Consider the following 16,124-nt stretch of genomic DNA (forward strand, 5'->3'; position numbering starts at 1 on the left):
GACCCTCTCCAGACCTGCTTGTGCTCTGTGGCCTTCTGTAACCCCAAGTTCTTTTCCATTCTCAGCCAGTCCGAGCTCCCCCTGACGGATCGCGAGGTGGAGATCCTGAACAAGACAGCCGCCATGTCGCCGTCGGCCGAGCTGCCCCTGGACTGTGCCGATGAGGAGGCCGCACCCCCCAAACCCCCTCTCCCTGGCATTCGGGTGGTCGATAATAGGTGATTTTCTGTTTTTCTGGCACTCTCCCCTGTGACATAATTTGATGGGCAGATGCAGCATGAGCTGAGAAGTAGATAGTGCCATTAGGGTAGGAACTTGGAGCCCTTGCTTGGTGGAAGCCGTGGAAGTTTGGCCTTCCGGGGCGGGGGGTGCACCCCAGAGGCCGTGAGCCAGCCCCAGCGCTCTCCCCTGCCACACGCTCCCAGAACTCCCAGCGGCCTGCCTTTCAGCCTCAGCCAAGTGAAAACCGCTCCAATTTATTATGGAAGGAAAAGAAAGGACTTTTCTGATTTTAGTTTTTTTGGCATCGGTAGGTTTATTTTGGCAGAAGGGGAGTGGGATGGGAGTTGCAGGTGTGAAAAGTAGGTGTGAAGTATCTAATAATGAGTAATGAATAATTCCGTGCCTTAATATCACTTCAGCGAGTTGTATTTGGGTTGTTTGGTGTGATGGGATTTCTCCTTCTGTCCCAGCCCTCCGCCAGCATTGCCACCAAAGAAAAGACAGTCGGCTCCCTCTCCGACCCGAGTGGCCATCGTGGCCCCCATGAGTAGAGCCACCAGCGGCTCCAGCTTGCCTGTGGGAATTAACAGGCAGGTGAGCAGCCCCGTCTGGAAAGGCTCTGGGTCTGGGACTTTGACCCCTTCCATGCCGTGTTGGTCACGACGCTCTCCCTCGGACGGGCCGAAATTTCCTTAGTCCCTGCTCTCTCTGCCGGGCCAGGTGGACGTTCCCACGTTGGGGTGGGGGCAGCGGTGGGGAGGCTGGAGCCCAGGGCCGTCTCCTGAGGACACCTGAGCTCAGCCCCGAGGCCCTCCCCGGCCACGCACTCCGGCCCCCCCTAACTAATGGCTTCCTTCCGGAAGTCACAGACGGGGTGCCCCTGCTCACATCGAGGACTCGGGCAGTGTTTCCTCCTAGAGTAAACGTGCCGATTCCCTCTCCCTCGGTCTCTGCCACCGTTTCTCAGAAGTGACTGGGGCTTCTCTTCATTTTTCCACACGAGGATTTTGACGTGGACTGTTACGCACAGAGGCGACTGTCAGGAGGCAGCCACTCGTACGGCGGAGAGTCCCCCCGCCTGTCCCCCTGCGGCAGCATCGGCAAGCTCAGCAGGTCAGACGAGCAGCTGTCCTCCCTGGACAGGGACAGCGGGCAGTGCTCCCGCAACACGAGCTGTGAAACCCTAGGTGAGCTGCCAGCACCTTTGCCACTGCTGAGTCATCGTCCCTAGTGGCTTCTTTGGGCGTCAGACAGCGATGCCAGTCACTGGCTCTGTGACCTGAGCCAAGTCGTTGAAAATCTGGGCCTCGGTTTCCTCATCTGCGCAGTGGGGATACCCATCTCTGCCTCAAGGAGGTTGAAAGTTTAGACAAAATCAGGGTGCAAAACCACCCGGGAGGCACTCAAGTGGTAGCTGTTCCTCTGGTCAATCTGTCGGTGTATAATTCGACTCCCTTTGCTAAAATTAAAAGCCATCTGTGCTCAGAGCTACAGATGAAGGGCGAGCCCCTGACAGCTTCTGACGGGGTGAAAGCAGGTGAGCAGCGCATGCAGACTCCTTGCCGGTGCGGACCGCCCGCGGCGTGGGCCGGGGGGAGTCTGAAAGGCCACTCGGCATGAGGCTTAGAGAGCATTAAGGAGTTCGTGTCCCATGAGCTAGGTATTTCACTTCTGTAAGTTTATCTTAACATAATCAGATAAAAAGCAAGATTTCGGTCCATGGACGTAATCTCAGCATCCTTAGCTTGAGTGATAAACTGGAAGTAGTCTAATACTCAGTGGTAGAAAATCAAATGAATTACGATATATCCATTTGGTGGAATACTATGTAGCCATTAAAAATCAGTTGAGATCTGTTGATCAGTGGACAAAATCCGAGATCACTTACATAGCATCTTCTAAGTTCAGTCTAAAAAAAAAAAATCCTGTGGGAGAGGGGAGGTTTTTAAGGAAATCCATTAAATTGTAAACAGATTACAGTCAGATTATGGGATTGTGGGTGATTTTTTAGCAGGGTGTTTTTTTTTTTTGCCACATTTTCTACAGCGGTCATGCATTCTCTTTTAAGACATTCAAAAACTACATGGAAGTACAAAGACTGGGGTAGTGAACAGTCGTATCTGTTTTTACTGTTATAAGCAGGCAGAAGAATAAAGAATATAAAGTAAAGTTAGGGCCCGTCTAGGTGAGACAGGAGACAAGCCTCGTGCCACTCGAATGAATGGGATGAGTAAAGGCGGGGGGAGGGGTGGTTTCTCTCTGCGGGGTCTGGCGGCTCACGCGTGTCTTTCCTGTTGTGCATGCAGATCATTATGACCCTGACTATGAATTCCTTCAGCAAGACCTCTCGAACGCAGACCAGATACCTCAGCAAGTGGCCTGTAACCTTAGCCCGTTGCCGGAGTCCTTGGGGGAATCTGGGTCTTCGTTTCTCGGCCATCCCTTCCAGTTGCCTCTTGTCAGCTGTCCCCAGCCAGACGGGCCCCTGGCCCCAGGGCAGCAGATGGACACACCGCCCGCCCTCCCCGAGAAGAAGCGCAGGAGCGCAGCCTCCCAGACCGCGGACAGCTCTGGCTGCAGGGTGTCCTACGAGCGGCACCCCTCCCAGTATGACAACGTCTCCGAGGGCGACCTGCAGAACCCGGCCCCGGCCGGCCCCTTCACACCCTTCGCTGCTATCCCCCCCTTTCAGCAAGGGGGTCCTTCAGCCTCTGTCGAATTTGTGGGTGATTTCGCTGTCTCTGAATCAACGGGTGACCCAGAAAAACCGCCTCCTCTACCAGAGAAGAAAAACAAACACAGTAAGCTTTCGTTGCGCTCTCGTCAGGGAGCACGTTCTGTGACCCGAGCGGCGCCGTGTTTTATTTAAGCGTTAGACCAGAATCAAACCAATGGCCGTGTAAGTTCATAAAAGATAGGACCGCAGGCACTTGGACACTCCCGGCAGCCTTTTGTCAATACTGGTGATCGTTTCTAAAACCTGATAAGCTGACCCCCCCTTAAGGCCTCTATAAAATCTCGTGCCTGGCCCCCACAGAGTCCAGGTGTCTGGCCTCTTGTAGACAGCAGTCAGTTGACCTTCTGACCTGAACACATGGTGACGCAGAGAAACGAGTGAGTGTCCTGGCGTCACAGCAGCATCTGGGTAAAGCATGGTGGATGAGCGGATTGACGCGGAGCTTACCGCAGCCCCAGAGGGGTTTCCTCAGGGTCCCTGGAAGTGGATGGGGGGCACTCAGATCCCAGGTGCCACTGTCTTCTGTCCACAGGCACAGAAAGTCACATAATGACTTGGAATCTGAGATGGCCCGAGGATACATCTTGGACCAGATATTTTACTATACAGTGTTACAGGGGCCCAGGGGTAGAGCTGAAATTTTGGATTTTCATAGTTTGAATATTTTCCAACTGTGAATTTGCCATCAAATTCCTAAGTCGAGTTCTACTGGATACTGTTTCTTCGGCCAGCCCCCCAACTGCTCCACGTCGCCTGTCTCTGGCCCTGCCCTCTCCCCACTCCGCTAGCACAGTTCTGCTTTGCTTTTCTTGGGCGGACCTGCTGTCACCATGTGGATGTGTCTGTGGCCACATCAGCCCCACAGCCCCGGCACTCACTGGCCTCAGGCTAAGCATCCAGCAGAAAACTTCTACGAAATTGAATTTCTATTCCAAATTCCCCAGTGAGAGCGTCTGATTGGCCCTGCCTAGGGTGGCCCACTCTCAAAGAAGGGGAGACCCGGCCGGTTAAACGCAGCAGGGATTGCCCTGACGGCCAGCTGGGTGGGCCGTGGAAGGAAGCAGCCACCGAGGGCGTAACGTGTTCCCCAGCTCCTCACTGGGTGTCACCCAATTTATGTAATAGCCTCGGTGGTGTGGTCCCCCAGCTGGAAAGAGAGAGCTGGCTCTGTAAAGCTAATGATGTCATTCCCATCTGTCGTGTACACTGGCTCATTAGAAACCAGGGCACTTGAGGAGGGAGCTGCGAATGGCCACGCCAGAAACGTTTCCTCCCACGCCTCTCCCTCTGCACGGGCAGACGTTTCAAGAGCCGTCGGCCTCTCCCGTCCACCCCGCTGCCGAGGCTGGAGCAGCATGCCGGTCGGCGCACGCACCCTTTCCTAGGGGTCCTCTGAAGCCGAACGTGGGGCAGGATGGCGTCGTGCAGGCCGCAGCGATGCGTGGCACTGCAGGCCGAGGACCCGAGAGCCTTCTCTGCCAGCTTGTAGAATAGGTGTGAGGGGCAGGGCTGTGAGGGAGGGAAGGACAGGGACAGGCGGCCACTGTTGCCTTTGAAAGGCCTCAAGTCTTCGGGGCCTGAAATATTTCTGTTCATTCAGGCTTTATCGCATCCATCAATGTCTGTAGCACTTGTGCTATAAACCTTTAAAAGCTACGGTGTCCCGTGCTCTGGGCTAAAGCTTCACACACCTTGTAGTCTTCGGTCCTTACTGCCTCCAGACAGGTGTCATTAGCTCCCATCTTATAGGTGAAGAAACCAGAGCTCAAAGAAACTAAGTCTTTCCCAAGGACAAGAACACACAGGCTTCAGGCAGGCCCGCGTGCCAGCATGGAACCTCGCCTGCCACGCCGAGGAGGGGAGCGCACACCTGGAGACCCCACCCAGGTTTCAGCGGTGGCCCCACGCAGCTGGTGGCCTTTTCTGCGCCCTGGGAAAGGATCTCAAACTTGAGGCTTGGCCCTAATCTTAAGTCCACTCGTCACTCCTCGGGAGGACCCCAGAGAGTTCGGTCTTTGACCTCACGGGAACTTTTCACGGTCACTGTGAGGGAGAGGAGAGGATAGGCATCTGTTTGGCTGACGCTGACAGAGCACTGCAGGCATCGCAGTGTCACAGGTGCCTCATCGTTCAGTAGCTCCGACGTCCTGAGGGTCCCCAGGCCCCAGTGTCGAGGGCAGCCCCACCAGCATCAGCCGGCCAAGCCGCTCTGGTCTCAGAGCCTTTGAGATGGGCTGGTCCTCCTCGTTTCTAGAAGGTGCGAGTGCCCCTCTTGTCTCTCTGTGCTCGGCTAGCAGGTCTCCACAAGGACTTCGGTGTTAGAAGGTCACGTCTTACCGAAGCTTCCCGTCGTGGTCGTGTACAGTCTTAGGGAACGGTGGGCAGGCATTTGGGGTCACCTTCGTAGCCTTGCATCTTCCTCTGGAACCCAGTGGTGTCGGATGTACAGCATTAAGGAAAAGGCATTGGAGGGCCTGAGCGGGACTCTGAGCTGCACCTGTAGCAGCCATGGCAGCTGATCTCGGAGGGGGACCGTCTTTCCCTGCCTGCCTTTTTTGGCCAAGTTCACTCAGTGTGTGTTGGAGCTAAGACGCTCTTATTGATTATTTTAAATACAGAGGGTGACTTTGAACCTCTCCTTCAGTGGAGGGTGTCAGAGAGACATACCTAGAGAAAGGCATTTCCTATCTACCTTGACCCTGAATGAGGTACAGAGGAGGTGATCTCCCTACCTTCGTGACTGCCTTTCTCAGCAAAGTGTCTCTGTCCTTTCGTTCTCTGACGGGCTTAGGTCTCCAACTAAACCCCCGACTTTGCAGTTATTTGAAAATATGAGATTAAGCCCTGCATAACTGTCCTTGCCATTTTTTCTTGCTGTCTGAATCTCAGCTCCACCTAGCAGGTGCTCATGGCATTTGTGACACGACCCAAGGAGAAAGCACTCAGGATGGTGACTTAGCTCCCTGCCGTCCCTACACCTGCCACACGTGGACTTAAGTTCCTTTGCTTCCTAACCCGAGCCCTTTCTCTCTCCAGCTGTCATGGTCACTTGAACCCCCCCTTAGTGTGTGCGCAGCGTCTCTGCAGGTAACTGTTAGTGCTCACTCACTCCTAACCCAGGTGTCAAGGGCACAGCAGCACCTTTCCTCCAAGCGCTGGCACTCACATGTATAGGGGCCGTCCCGACACCTGGGCACTTCCTTTGCTGCTGGAGGAAGGGAAAGGTGGTACAGGACTTCAGGCCTGCCTTGACCTAGACTTTGCTGTGGAGAATGTCAGGTGCAGGGTCCAGGTCACCGAGGTGGATGGGGATTGGAGAAGGGGCTTCTGCTCCCACCCAGCCTTCACAGCTTCGTAAGCACGCCAGGCGACTGGCACAGTCAGCTCCAAACTGTTGCGTCTCCCAGAACCCTCTGGAGCCTTCAGAAGGGCCTGGCTCTGTAGGTGGGGCTCAGATCACTATCCCCAGAAGTCAGGAGTAAAGTACTGGATGCCGCCACGTGAGGGCTGAGGGCTCCACACCTGCCTGCGAGGAGGAGACCACTGAGACGCGCCAGCCGGGCAGGTGACATCCCTGCTGTCCTCTACTGGGAGGTCTCCTTGTGGGTGCCGCCACGCCGTGAAGGCCACGGGTTCAGGCAGCTCCACGGCGAGGCAGCAGCTTGGCGCCAGATGGCAGCGATGGCCAGGGCTACGGGTTTCGAGAGGATTTCTAGGGAGAGGGTGCGCACGTGTGAGCTCGAGCGCTTTTCTGCGCTTTGCCCTCTCCCGAGGGTGTGCGAAGCCCTGTAGCTGGAAGGGGAGGGCTGAGTGTGGTTGTCGCTACTTGTACTCTGTGGTGCTTCTACAGGCCCCTGCCCAGGGCCTCATTAACAAGTCACCAGGTAGGGACAGGTGTTCCCTTCATTCATTCATTCTACAAGTATTTGTGGACACCTGTGTGTGCCATGCACTAATGATTCAGCAGTGGACAGGACACGTAGAGCTTCGACTCTTGAGCGAGAGGCAGTAAATCCTGTTGCATCTGCTTTGAAAATATGCCCTGAGACCTTCCAGCTGAGCAACCCCAGCAGCCCAGATTGTCTTCTCAAGGCAAAGCAGCTCCAAGCACACCCACGGGACGCTTCTGGCCTTCTTCCTGGCCCCGTTCACACAGCCACGCCCCCTCCTGGGAGATGGGCTCGTCTCCCTCACTCCTCCCTGGCCAGCTGTGCTCTGCCCCCCTGGACTGTCCCCCTGGGGCCTTAGCGTGGAGGGCTCTTCCCCGTCACATAGCTCATCCATATTCTAGAGAAGCACCCCCTTCACTGTTGTCCATGGGGCGTGTTTCTCCCCCATGTTTGTCCCACCGCAGGACAGTGCTGTCTTCCCCAGGTGGGGCTGAGGCCCACGCAGGCAGAGAATTGGTTTTCCCGGCGTCTGTAGTCCCAGCACCCGAGGCAGGGCCCAGCACGTAGTAGGTGCTCGGTAAAAATGGGGTGAGTGGAAAAGGTCCCCAGAGAGGTCCCGACCGACTGTAGGGAGAGTTAGGAAAGGAACGAACGGGGCGAGACGGGGCTCTTGTGCCACGGAGGAGGGAAGAGCCGGGCTGGCGCGTGGGGCCCGAGGGCGTGCGGGGGGTGGGGGAGGGCGGGAGCGGGGCTGAGTGAGGGGAACAGGATGCCGAGCACTGGGTGGACCAGCTGCGTCCCCCTGAGCCCCGCACAGGCCGTGCCCCTCGACGCGCCTGGAAACCCCCAAGGGCTTTTTGGCAAGGCTGCGAGGTGCCCCCATGTGCCTTTTATAATCGCCTTGACTTCTGAGAGCAGCTTGGGGTTCCCAGCAGCCCTGAGCGGAAAGTACGGAGAGTTCCCACATGTCCCTGCCCCCACACGCACGGCCTCCCCGCTGTCGCCCTCTCCGTCTCCACCGGAGAACGGGCCACGTTCGTTACCGTCAGTGAGCGCGCACTGACGCGCCATCGTCGCCCAGAGTCCACGGTCGGGGCTCACTCTTGGTGCTGTACACGCGCTATGTTTTGACGCGTGTCCACCCTTGTGGCGTCACACACAGTGGCTTCACCGCCCTGGCTGCCGGCTGCCGGGAGGGGAGCGGGTGGGGTCCCTCACAGCCAGCTCCCCCGGATCAGAGCTCGAGAGGCTGCCACCCACCCTCTCTGTTCCGCAGTGCTGGCCTACATGCAGCTGCTGGAGGACTACTCGGAGCCGCAGCCGTCCATGTTCTACCAGACGCCGCAGAGCGAGCACATCTACCAGCAGAAGAACAAGCACCTCATGGAGGTGTACGGCTTCAACGACTCCTTCAGCAGCGCCGACGCCCCGCAGGACCTGGCGCCGCCCCCTGCCCTGCCCCCCAAGCAGCGGCAGCTGGTAAGCAGCCCCCCAGATGCTCCGCACGGCCAAGCCCGACGGGTCTCTGGGACCTAGAACCTCTTTCCCCTCTGGGCCAGGACCCCGGGCTGGTGCCGAACTCGCCACATCCCATGTGGGTGGTTTCACGTCCCCGACGAGCTCACGTACAGCCTGTCTCCTGCTCTGCCACCCCCCCGCCCTGGGGGTGGTGGTGCCTTTCTTTCCCAGGCCGGCCCCATGCAGCTGGGATAGGCTTGTACTCAGAATGTTTGCTTTCTCTGCTGACAGTCTCTTGCAATTTTTTCTCGCTTCTCTGGCTCCAATATAGACCTCCCAGAAAGGAGGGACTCCATCAGAGCACAGGGCACGGTCTGTGTAGGGCCATCTGTGGCCTTGATTTGCATAGTGGGCCCGACTGTGTAGAGGGACTTGCATCCACCCTGGCCAGGGATGCCCCCAGGAAAACAAGCTCTATTGAGGCAGGAGAGCTCTAAACAGAGCCGCTTTGTGCTTCAGGCGCGGCACCCTTCCTCCTCTGAAAAAACACCTCCTATGTAGGGACTCTGTGTGGGTCATGGAGCTCAAGTCCACGGCCTGCCTGCCTGCCTGCCTGCCGGGGCAGCCTGCGGGATCCTGGGACCAGGCGGGAGGGCAGGTTGGGAGTGCCTGCTGCGTGCCTCTAAACCTCGTCCTCTGCTGCCAGTGTACTAACCGAGTGGACTCTGGTTCAAGCATCCAAGCACCCCATCCAGGCATGCTCTGCAGGAAGAGTGCACCCCGAAGGGGGAGTCTTGTTTTTTTCAGAGCTGCATGTGCTGTTTTGCTAATATGCTGGCCAGTCTGGTAGCATTTTAACTAAAGAGGGGACCAGTGTGGTGGCTGGGCCATCCATCATCCATTGTGACAGGACAGGAAGGTGCTGCCCCGGGTCTCCTGGGAGGCAGCTGCCGATAGGAGGAGAAAGGCCCCTGGGCTGCTCCTTGCAGCCACCTGGGGCTCAGCAGTTCTCTGGTTGGGCCCTGAGCCTTCGTGCGTTCAGTGGATGCAGGGCCGACCAGCAGGACCACAGCCAGCCTCTTGAGAGACAGCCTGTCTCGTAGAGGAAAGGCCGAGCTCAGCGTTCAGAGCCCTGGGTTCCAGTCCTACCAATGGCTAGCCGTGTCTCATGAATCGTACTTAAGGTCTGAGTTCTTCGCCTGCCCCGAATGTGAATGTAAATTGCTCTGAAAATACTTCAAAGAGATTTTTTTTTACCACAGAAATATAAGTGCCGGCCCCAGGGACCCCCTAACCTAAAATGTTTGATTAAAACAGCTGAGCCAGATTTCATTGAGATTTAAAGTGGTCTCAGCCCCGCCTGCGGCTGTCCACAGGTGCCCGTAGGCCATCCTAGGGCATCTTCTCTACCGTGGGGCCCGTGGGCCTCTGAGTGTTCGGGGACAGATCCCTCACAAACACACGTGGAGCCAGCCTTTCCGAGCGAGCTCTCTGGACCTATTAACATGCTAGCGGGGCGGCAGTGAAGGGAGCCCCCGGGAGCCTCCTGCCAGGGGCCCAGGAGGTGGGCAGACACCCTGTAGTGAGACTTGCCTCTCACGTGGTTTCACACGACCCTCCCTACATTTTCAGTAAACTGATGCCGAGAGAGCTGGGGCAACTTCTCAAAGCCCATCACTAGAAGTGGAAGGTTCGGGGACACGGCCCAAGTCTGACTGAAGCCCAAGCACACTGCGTGACATGCCCTGTGCCGGCGCACCCTCTCTCAAATGAAGGAGCGGGAGCGTTACCCCATTTTACCGACAGAAATGGGAGTAGTAATTACTCCCGTTGGCCCTCACACACTGCGGAAGGCACGGTTCTAAGAGCTTTACGTGCATACACGGTGTTACCCCCATTTTACAGACGAAAAGCCTGAGGCCCAGAGAGCTTTAATGGGTCCCCAAGGCCAAACAGGTCACAAATGGCAGGGCCCAGGTTCAAACCCAGGCAGCCTGGCCTGTGGTCCGCACTCTGCTGCAGCGTGAGTGATGACACAGTCCACACGCACAGCCGGGGACCTTGACGCCCTAAACAAGAGCAAAGGCCAGGGCTCACACTCTGGGCCACCTTCCACCGCCCCACCCCTTCCGGTGGACGCAGCGCATGGGTGCGGTTAGCTTTGACTCTCATAACGAAGCGAAGGAGGCACCTCTCGTCCAGGTGGCCTCCCGCAGGCCTCTCTGATCCCTGAGCCGAGCCAAGAAGCCATCCCTCCAGCATGTCCGAGCGGCTAGGTAGCAGCCTGCTTAGCTTTGATGCAAACACGCCTGACTGTTCTCTGCTCTTCCCTCCTTCCCTGTCCTCTCTCTCGTTCCTCTGTCCAGCAGGCCTCCTATGCTGCTTCTTCCTTCTCCTCTGTCTCCTACTGTGTCCAGCAAACTAAAGTGGCCTTCACCCCCGAGGACAGCAGTGCCACTCAGGGCATCAGTGTGTCCGTCTCTAACTCCTTTCTCAGCCGGCACGGCAACTTCCCTGTGCCCTCGGTGAGTCGCTCCCTGCCGCTCTTTACTTGGAAACTGGTAAACGTGCACTTCGTTTGCAGCCTGTGCCTCCCGACGTGGGTGCTGCCGCCTGTTGCTGACTCTGCCCTGGGTGGGAAGAGGTGTCCAGGATGGTCCTCTGTGGCCCGCGTGAGTGGGTGGGGTGAGGGTGGGGTGGAGAAATGGGGGTGGTCACACTCGGAGCGTTACCACGCAGGCATAAATGAGCAGAGATGTTTTGGCCTTTTCTGATCTTCCCTTGGGGCTTGGGTCAGAGCTTTAAGTATTCTGTGGTTAAAAAGGACTATTTCTCACGTGGGAAGCAAGGCCATGGAGAACAGGCTTTTCCAGGGTGTGACCAGAGTTTGTGTCAGTTAGCTTGTGCTGTGTAACAAACCACCCCAAAACTTAGTGGTTTAAAACAACAGTAACCGTTGGTCATTGCTTAGGACACAGGTCAGTAGCATGAGTGTGCTGATCCGGCCCAGGTGCAGCTGATTGTGGCTGGGGTCGCTAACATCTCTGACTCCTCAACCTGGACGAATGGGCTGACACGGCCTCAATCCGCATGTCCCATCGGCCTCCGTCAGGCCAGCCTGGGCCTGTTCACGTGGCAGCTGGCAGAGGTCCAGGGAAACAAATGGGAGCATGCTGGGTGTCTTCAGGCCTAGGCTCAGGGTTGGCACCCCGTCACTGCCATTGCATCCTCTCGGTTAACTCGCACGGCCAGCCCAGACTCTGTGAACAGAGAGGTAAACTGCGTCTTGGTGGGAGTCGCTGCTAAATCACAAGGCAGAGGGCCCTGGAGCCGGGGGGAGGAGAGTTGCAGCCGTGTTTGTAAACGATTTGCTTCTGAAGCGTAGGGGAGGACGCAAGCACTTCAGGAGGCACGGTGTCTGTCTTGTCTTCCGCTGGCATCGGCATCTGTCCAAAACGCTTAACAGCCACGATTCCCCTTTAATCTGTTCCAACGAAACAGCAGCAGGGGCCACGCCTCGGCCGCACTTAGAATTAGTCTGTCCTCACGTGATTCATTTCTCCGCCCCAGACTCGGTTTCTTTCTTCGGGATTCCACTTGTACTTGCCTCTTATTTTGTGAACGTGGGAATTAGGTAGAGTCGTAGGGAACTGGCACACGTGTCGTGAGCTTAGAGAGTCGTTGCCATCTCCCTTTCTCTCAGGGAGTCCCGGCCGCTCGGTTCTCTTCTAGTCTGTGCAGAGCTTGGGCAGACGGCTCGCCCTGCTTGGACTTCCCTCCCTCCTCTAAACCGATGACATTGACCTGGTGACCTTCAGAGGCCTCTCCAAGCTCGGGCTCCCAGCGTGGCCTCGTCCAGTTCCATCTTTGGGAACTGTCTGCTAGCCGGGTTAAGGTGGTCCTGCCAGTTGTGGGGGGGACCTTGGAGTGCACCCCACCTCAGGCTGCAGGGCCTGGCACTGTGCGGCCCTCAGCAAGCCCGAGCTGCTCTGGGAAGGCTGCGCGGCCCCCGCCCCGCCCTGCACAGACGCCCTCTGTCTCGGCAGGCACTTCTGGCAAAAGCTCCTTTCACAGATTGTGCAGAACTTGGCCTTCACACAATCCTGGCTCTTGACTGTGTTTTTTCTCTCTGTGAACAGAAAGTAAGTGTGAGTTATCTTAAGAGTATCTACAATATCCCTTTTGAGCAGCTTGGGGTTACAAGACTGTCAGTGAACGGGACTGTTTGCTACAGAATTAAAGACAACGTGAGGGCATTTGAATTTAGTTTGGGTGTGAGAACGTCGCAGGGGCAGAGGGAGTCTGAGGCATCTTCTGCGTTCTCAGCACCACTCCGTGAAGGAGCCCACGGGGACGAGCCGAGCAGGTGCTTCGTTCCCTTACGGGAGCACCCCCGCCCCGGCCGGCCTCAGGAGCCCTTAGGGACGTTCGGCATCTGATAGGCCACAACCCCGGAGGAGTGATTTAGTGTAACGCCGACCTGTTCTTTCCATGGGTTCTGCTTACGTTCTACGATGAGTCCCAGGCAGAGGCGGCCATGCCGTCAGAGCAGCCCTCTATTCCCAAATTTCTTCGCTCCATCGTTCCTCGGCCTGTCTTCAGTCCAGCGTGGAATACCAGACAGGTGCCACTTAGGGTACAGCAGTTGTCAAACCTGAAGATACCTCACACTGTTCTTGGCTCAGTGACCCATGACTCCTACCAGAAGATTCTAACCACCTGAAACCCTCTTGCCAAGGCAAGCTGTAGAGCGGTAAACTTGTTTTGACCAATTTTAACTGAAGTGGGTGCTGAAAGCCTTCTCGGTCACTCTCCCCACAACCCCGGGGTGCGTTTAATCCGACCAGTGCAGGGCCTCTCCTGGTGCGGGTCAGGCAGCACGAAGGTTCCAGGGCCGGTAGGGCGGCCGCGCCATCCTCACGCGGCGCTTGCGGTTCAGCAGGCGGAGTCAGGGCATGGAGGGGACGCGCACTGAGGTGGCTGTGACGGAGCCGCCACGAGCTCCAGCAGAGCTCCGTGGGAGAGGTGGCACTTGAGCTGTGGCTGGAAGGGTAGGTAGGATTTGGGGAGATAAAGGTCAGGGAAAGGTCAGCGAATCAGAGATGTTCACACTGAGGGACCTGCTTGGGGATGGGGACCAGGAGGCCCAGCATGCATCCTGGGAGGTCGCCCCACATGTCAGCCCTCAGGACTGAGGCCATGGCAGAGCCGCCTGAAGGGTAGCGACAACACCATCCCTCAACGTGTCCTCAGTCACCCCTACACCTTCGCCGAAACCATCTGCTTCCGGGGCTCAGGCCAGGCTTTCGCAGTTCCCCTCCGCCTGCTGCTTGTCCCCCAGGCGTTTCCTACTCCCAGTCCTGGGCAGTGCCCAGCCTCCTCTTGGCAGTGCTCCGCTGGGCCTGCCTGGCGCTCTCATTCCGTGAAGTGTTAGCACCCAGTCCATACCCGTCCCCTCCTCGGCGTGCACGTTCACGGAGACTTGAACATGCGCACAGACAAGCATCCAGACCCGACTCGTGGTCTGGGCAGTGAGGCCAGCCGGACAGAGGGCGTTCAGGGCGATGGGGGAGTGACTATGAAGCAGGGAGGATGGGAGAGCTGGGTGCAGCCTCCCCCGGGGCGGGAGGCGGCCGCCTTGTTCTGTTCTGACTCGCTTGGCCTCGGTGTGCCTGCCCCAGGGGCTGCTGGTGAGTGAGCGACGGGCCCTCCTGGAAACAGCTCTCTGACATGGTGCCCAGGTCCCTCTTCCTGTCCCCGACTCTCCCTTGGTGGCTCGAACTGTGAGGACCCCAGGCTGCCTGTGTGTTCTCACTGCGACCCAGTGTCTTCCTCAGTCACTCCAGCCCCGGGCCCCGCAGCATCTGCTCCGCACGGGACTCCATGTGCGTCTCCTCCCTTGACTCTTCTCTGGCTCTGAATCCTGGCGGTGCGAATCTTTAAAAAGCCTGAGAAGTCAGGCTGGGCCCATGTCCGTTCTGCCCTTGACCAAGTGCCTTTGCGATCTCTCAGGAACCATCAGGTTGCCGGTGCCTCGCAGGCATTGCAGTGTCGGTGTTAGAAAAGCCTCCTCCCTCCATCCCCACACTGTTCTCTGGCACACCCCCCCTCTGCTAGCCGCAGGTCACGGTATTTACGGTCACCAAGAGATCTAGTCAGATGCTGGAAATCCGTTGAAATGTGTCTGTAGCATCTTGATTTTTACTCAGGAGCAAGATCCAGAGTGAAAGTGCTGCCAGACCCAGGTTTTAGGAAGAACTCGAGAAACTTTCATCATAACCGTTATTTGTTTTTAAAAAAGAGTCTCTAGGGTAAGAAAGTCAAGTGCGTGTCATCTTGAGGACTTCAGTTTGAAAGAAGACAGGGACCCAGGGGCAGGTGGTGTCCCGCTCCGGGCAGACGGTGCTCCCCGGGGTGTCGGACCCGGTTTTCACACATCGGCACACGCGCTCTCGGCAGGCCTGTGCTCCGCGCTCCGGGTGTCTCTGCCGCGCTCTCCCCACAGCGAGGGCCCACTCCCCGAGACATCGTGCGGCTCCTGAGGTTCCACCAGGGCCTGTCACTCCAGAGCTCACTTTTTCTGCCCCCTCCTCAACCACTTGGGCGCCAGCCAGCCCCAGGCAGTAACCCAGCAGCCATCACAGGACCCGTGCACCCGGCTGGTCTAGAGGCCAGACAGGAAAGGGGACGAGGACGGAGGTGGAGAGAAGGGAGAGATGGTGGAGCCGGGTGAGAAGGAGTGGCCGGTGGGTGAAGTGGACCAAGGTCGCACGCGCGCTCCGGCCACTTGGCTTAGCGCAGTGTGTGCGTCCACCCGCTGGTTCCCCGCTGCCTCGGCCCTGTCCCTCGTTTCTCCCTGACGTCATCTTGCCTGCCCTGGCTTCCTGCCCTGGTCACAGCTAACTCATTTTGGGGCCCGGGCGTGGGCAGGTGTTTCTCTGAGCCGCATCCGTCCTGTCTGCCCCACAGCCTGCCTGCTGGTCGGGTCAGCATCAGGAAAACGAGGCCGTGCTGCCGTCACGTGTGGGCGGCCCCTGGGGTCTCCAGCGATCTGTCCCTCCTTGGTCCGCTGTGGCTCGGGTGTCGTGTGGGCATTTCCGATTACCTGACGCCGTTGACTCTCAAACTCTGTCCAGAGTATAGTCTGCAAGTGCAGTGTCTCTTCGCGGGACCGGGCTCCTTGGGATTAGCAAACGGGCCCCACGGGCCCGACGCGTGACAGGCCCTCAGCCTGTGTTCATTCAGTCTCCTCCGGCCAAACCCTTCTCCTGTCCCTGTCGATTCTGTGAGTGTTCCCACCACCCCCCAAGGTGCCCAAGTCAGAATCGAGGCAACCCGTCTGTCCTCCCCCGCCACACATACAGTGCATTTGCACGTGGCCTCGCACACCCAGTCACCATGCCCTGCTGCACGCCCTGGTCCTCTCCTCTCCAGCCCCGGCATGGTCACTGTAGCCTCCTTACTGCCTCCTGCCACCACGGCCAGTGGCCTTCTAAGCACTGCAGTGTGAGGTGTCACCTTGTCACTGCAGAACCAGGGCCAGCGTTTCCTTCCATCTTCCCAGGCCTTGCTGGCTGCTTCTGCCCACCCGTCCGCGTGCCCACAGCGTGTGTGTCCCCCACTTCCTCCTGGCGCTGACTCTTCGTCACCACCACACCCAGTCCCCTCCCGCCCCACCCTTCCTCCCTCCCCCTCCTCTTCCCCACATTTCCTCCTTACTTGCCGTGTAGACCTCAGCGCGCCACCCCCAATTCACTAGGCCTCCGCTTCCCGATCTGTCCGATGAGGGCACGAAATTGTGAGGACTGAGGGGACAC

The 16,124-nt window shown here is 57.8% G+C and overlaps 1 protein-coding gene across 1 annotated transcript in view; it reads left to right on the forward strand.

Moving 5' to 3' along the window:
• The window catches only part of RAPGEF1 (Rap guanine nucleotide exchange factor 1), a 73,750-nt gene that overhangs the window by 27,619 nt on the left and 30,007 nt on the right, over window positions 1-16,124 (forward strand). The window contains exons 8-13 of the mRNA XM_023536557.1: window positions 13-218; window positions 693-816; window positions 1,226-1,409; window positions 2,529-3,023; window positions 8,126-8,328; window positions 10,677-10,832. Of these exons, the coding sequence (XP_023392325.1) occupies window positions 13-218; window positions 693-816; window positions 1,226-1,409; window positions 2,529-3,023; window positions 8,126-8,328; window positions 10,677-10,832 (1,368 nt within the window). The remainder of the gene's footprint in view (window positions 1-12; window positions 219-692; window positions 817-1,225; window positions 1,410-2,528; window positions 3,024-8,125; window positions 8,329-10,676; window positions 10,833-16,124) is intronic.

Source organism: Pteropus vampyrus, unplaced genomic scaffold (assembly GCF_000151845.1).
Source record: "Pteropus vampyrus isolate Shadow unplaced genomic scaffold, Pvam_2.0 Scaffold158, whole genome shotgun sequence".
In the NCBI taxonomy this organism is placed as follows: domain Eukaryota; kingdom Metazoa; phylum Chordata; class Mammalia; order Chiroptera; family Pteropodidae; genus Pteropus; species Pteropus vampyrus.